Genomic DNA, 3,469 nt, shown 5'->3' with positions numbered 1-3,469 from the left:
AGTCTGACTTTAATTTAAGCTACTACTTAGCATGTAAGTTATCGCGGGATTGAATTGCGATCTATAGCTTCTCTTTATGATGAAATAGCTTAGCACACGACTTGTGAAATTACCCAAGTAAAATAAAGAAGAATTAAGAACACAAAAGTGGTGTCAGAAGTGGTCAAAATGAGCATTGTTAACGACCAACTACGAGACGTCATCAGTTCACTGACTAGCGCCAGTCAGTCAGCAGTGCAACAAGCGGGTCAAAATGAAAGTGGGGCAGCAATCTCTACGAAAGTACCCCCGTTTACAATGCCAAACTTTAAGGGCAGTGAAGACTGTACAGTGCAAGACTACTTCCAACGATTCGAATGGGCACTGCAACTGAGTAAAATTCCTGATGCTGCCCACCACCATTATGCAAGGGTGCATATGGGAGCTGAATTGAATTCAGCGCTACGTATCTTGATAGGTCCGAGGCAACAATTCAGCGAGATTAAGGAAGTGCTAATTAATCACTTCGATGGCAAACGAAACATTTACGCAGAGAGTTTCAAATTCCGCCAACTACGCCAGGAGCCAGAGGAGTCGCTAGCAGCGTTTGTTTTACGCTTGAAACAGGCAGCATCATTTTGCAAGTACGACTCGTTTTTAGACAGAATGCTAACAGAACAAATGCCTCTCGGCATGTAAAATCGTAGCACTTGCGATGAGGTAATCGCAAAACAGCCAACAACCTTTGCAGACGCATACGAGGCTGCATATGCCAGGGAGTTGTTACTACTATCAGCAAACACGGTTAATGACAACCAAGCTGCAGATACAGAGCCTACATGCAAACTGGGCTTCTCGCCAATCAGGAGAAATCCGTCAAGCGGAGTGAAGCAAGGAATCAAATGTTACGGATGTGGAGGCCAACACTTGCGCAAAGATTGCAAATTCAAAAACGAGAAATGCTACGTGTGTGGTAAAGTAGGCCATATAAGTAAGGTATGTAAAGCCAATACGAAACAGATCTCCGAGCAAACAGATTCAGACGCCCCGGTAGAAATACAATTTATACAACAATCTAATACCAACGCCATCAAGTCGATAGGTAGAAAAATCATAACAATGAAGATTGATGGAATAAAAATACCAATGGAACTGGACACAGGTGCAGCATAATGAATGAAAAGACCCTTCGGAAAATTAAACCGGTAATACGATTATAGAAAACCGACCGCAAATTTTCGAGTTATACAGGGCACAGGATCAACTGCTGTGGGCGGGCAGTTGTTAACGTGACTCATGGAAAGACTACATGTAAACTAAATCTGTATGTAGTAGAAGGAAACCTGGACACACTGTTTGGCGAGAAGGATCTCCCAATTTGCAAAAGAAATTGATTTTACTGGGATCTTTACAAACAATTCTGTCAACACCAACGACATAGATCTGGAAATGCTCTCGACAAAAGAAAGCGCGGTGAAAACAATAGCATTACAAGCGGCGGGGCTGACTACGAGTAAGAGGGCACAACTAGAGCAAATACCAACAAAATTTGATTCGATATTTGACTCTGCAGCAGGAGCCTTCAAAGGACCAGCTATTAAGGTGCACCTAAAGCTGGACGCGAAACCCATTTTTGCTCGCGCAAGAGATGTACCATTCGCGCTACGTGATGCTTATGCCAAAGAGATCGACGAAAAAATTGCTGCAGGCTTCTACAAACGAGTTGATTACTCAGAATGGGGATCCACAACACATGTGATAACGAAGAAAACGGGAGGTATACGAATCACTGGCAACTACAAACCGACTGTAAATGCTCAAATGATCATTGATGAGCATCAGATTCCGAAGACAGAGGATATATTCAACCAAATGAAAGGATGCACAGTGTTCGCACACTTGGATGTAACTGATGCATATTCACATTTGCGCATAGATGACGAATTCGCGCACGTACTAACATTAAATACGACAACACACGGTCTCATTCGACCGACTCGTGCATTGTACGGAGCAGCGAACATACCGGCAATCTGGCATAGAACAATGGAGGCCACATTGAAAAATATTTCTAACGTACGTAACTTCTTTGACGACATTCGAATATTTGCAAAAGATGTTGATGAGTTGCTTAGAAGCAACATTAGAAAAATTACATTGCCTGGAATTTAAATTGAACAAATCAAAATGTGTATTCGCCGCATCTTCGGTTGAGTTTCTGGGACACAAGATTAACGCAGAAGGCATACATAAACCAACTAAGCATATTGAGGCCATCTTAAAAGCGCCGAACCATCTACAATCGAACACGTGCAGCTGTTTCTTGGGAAAGCAGCCTTCTACTCAAATTTCATACCAAATTTGTCAACTTTGGAAATTTTACAAATTTTACACCCTACCAAATCACTATCGACAGTATGCATTTCTAGGATGGCAAACTATGCAGATTTTTTAAGCAACTTCAATTTCACAGTAATTACCAAAACATCAAAAGAAAATGTAAATGCTGACTACTTTTCTCGATTACCACTCAACACGAGTAATGGTATCCACTCTAACACAGCCAATCGGGACGCATTCGATAATGTTATAATACGACAAATAAATCAGCTTCCAGTTATAGCTTCGCTAGTTGCTCGAGAAACCAGAAAAGACCAGCATTTGGGCAAAATTTTGCAAATACTGCAAATGGAGAGCGGCCAATGTCTTACAAGAAATGGATACAAATCACCAAAGTGCAAGTATGAGATATCATCGGGCTGCATTACTTTCGAACATCGAGTGGTTATCCCGACTAAACTTCAAAAACTGATTCTGCACGAACTACACAAGGCCCACTTGGGTATAGTAAAAATGAAGGGTATTGCACGCTCTTTCGTCTACTGGCCAGGAATCGATAAGGACATCGAGAATGCGGCAAGAACATGCGAGTTCTGTGCAAAACACGCGAATCAACCTCAAAAATGCTCCGATCACTATTGGGAGTACCCTAAGTCGCCATGGAAGCGCATTCACATCGACTACGCGGGCCCATTTGAAGGCGCGATGCTTGATTGATTGTCACGGATGCATACTCAAAGTGGTTGGACGTTAACATCACAAAATCAATTACGGCAACAAAAACAAGCGAATTACTAGATGATTTATTTACTATGTATGGTGTCCCCCTCATGGTAGTCTCCGATAACGGGACAAATTTCACTTCGGCTGAATTCAAGCAATACCTCACATCTGTTGGCGTCAAATATCACAAGTTATCAGCACCCTATCACCCCGCAACAAACGGTCAAGCAGAAAGAAATGTCCAAACGCTAAAAAGAGCACTAAAGGCAATGGGAACGACATCCAGCACACTTAAAAGAAATGTCAACGAATTCTTACAGCAATACAGAAACGCTCCGCATAACACAACTGGCGAAGCTCCAGCGAAACTTTTCTTGGGTCGTAAATTACGTACACGACGGGATTTGATCAGACCAGAAATCATCAC

The 3,469-nt window shown here is 42.2% G+C and overlaps 1 protein-coding gene across 1 annotated transcript; it reads left to right on the top strand.

The window, feature by feature from the left end:
• The first annotated feature begins 1,098 nt into the window (after positions 1–1,098).
• Positions 1,099–3,036, top strand: LOC135429181 (uncharacterized protein K02A2.6-like). Its single transcript, XM_064683437.1, has 3 exons — positions 1,099–1,141; positions 1,553–1,884; positions 2,590–3,036. Exons 1-3 carry the CDS (start codon positions 1,099–1,101, stop codon positions 3,034–3,036), a joined length of 822 nt encoding a protein of 273 aa, XP_064539507.1.
• The last annotated feature ends 433 nt before the right edge of the window (positions 3,037–3,469 follow it).

Source organism: Drosophila montana, unplaced genomic scaffold, assembly GCF_035044405.1.
Source record: "Drosophila montana isolate Dmon_TW-CO22-7 unplaced genomic scaffold, ASM3504440v1 contig_2618_1, whole genome shotgun sequence".
NCBI classification, from domain to species: domain Eukaryota; kingdom Metazoa; phylum Arthropoda; class Insecta; order Diptera; family Drosophilidae; genus Drosophila; species Drosophila montana.
This window is presented reverse-complemented; position numbering and strand designations above follow the sequence as displayed.

Excerpts from the sequence above, each read along its gene's own strand:
- LOC135429181 (XM_064683437.1), top strand. The coding sequence starts at position 1,099 with ATGAAGATTGATGGAATAAAAATACCAATGGAACTGGACACAG. Across the intron at positions 1,142-1,552 it reads ACCAATGGAACTGGACACAG|CAGGAGCCTTCAAAGGACCA; the intron begins GTGCAGCATAAT and ends TTGACTCTGCAG. Across the intron at positions 1,885-2,589 it reads CAGTGTTCGCACACTTGGAT|CTTCCAGTTATAGCTTCGCT; the intron begins GTAACTGATGCA and ends CAAATAAATCAG.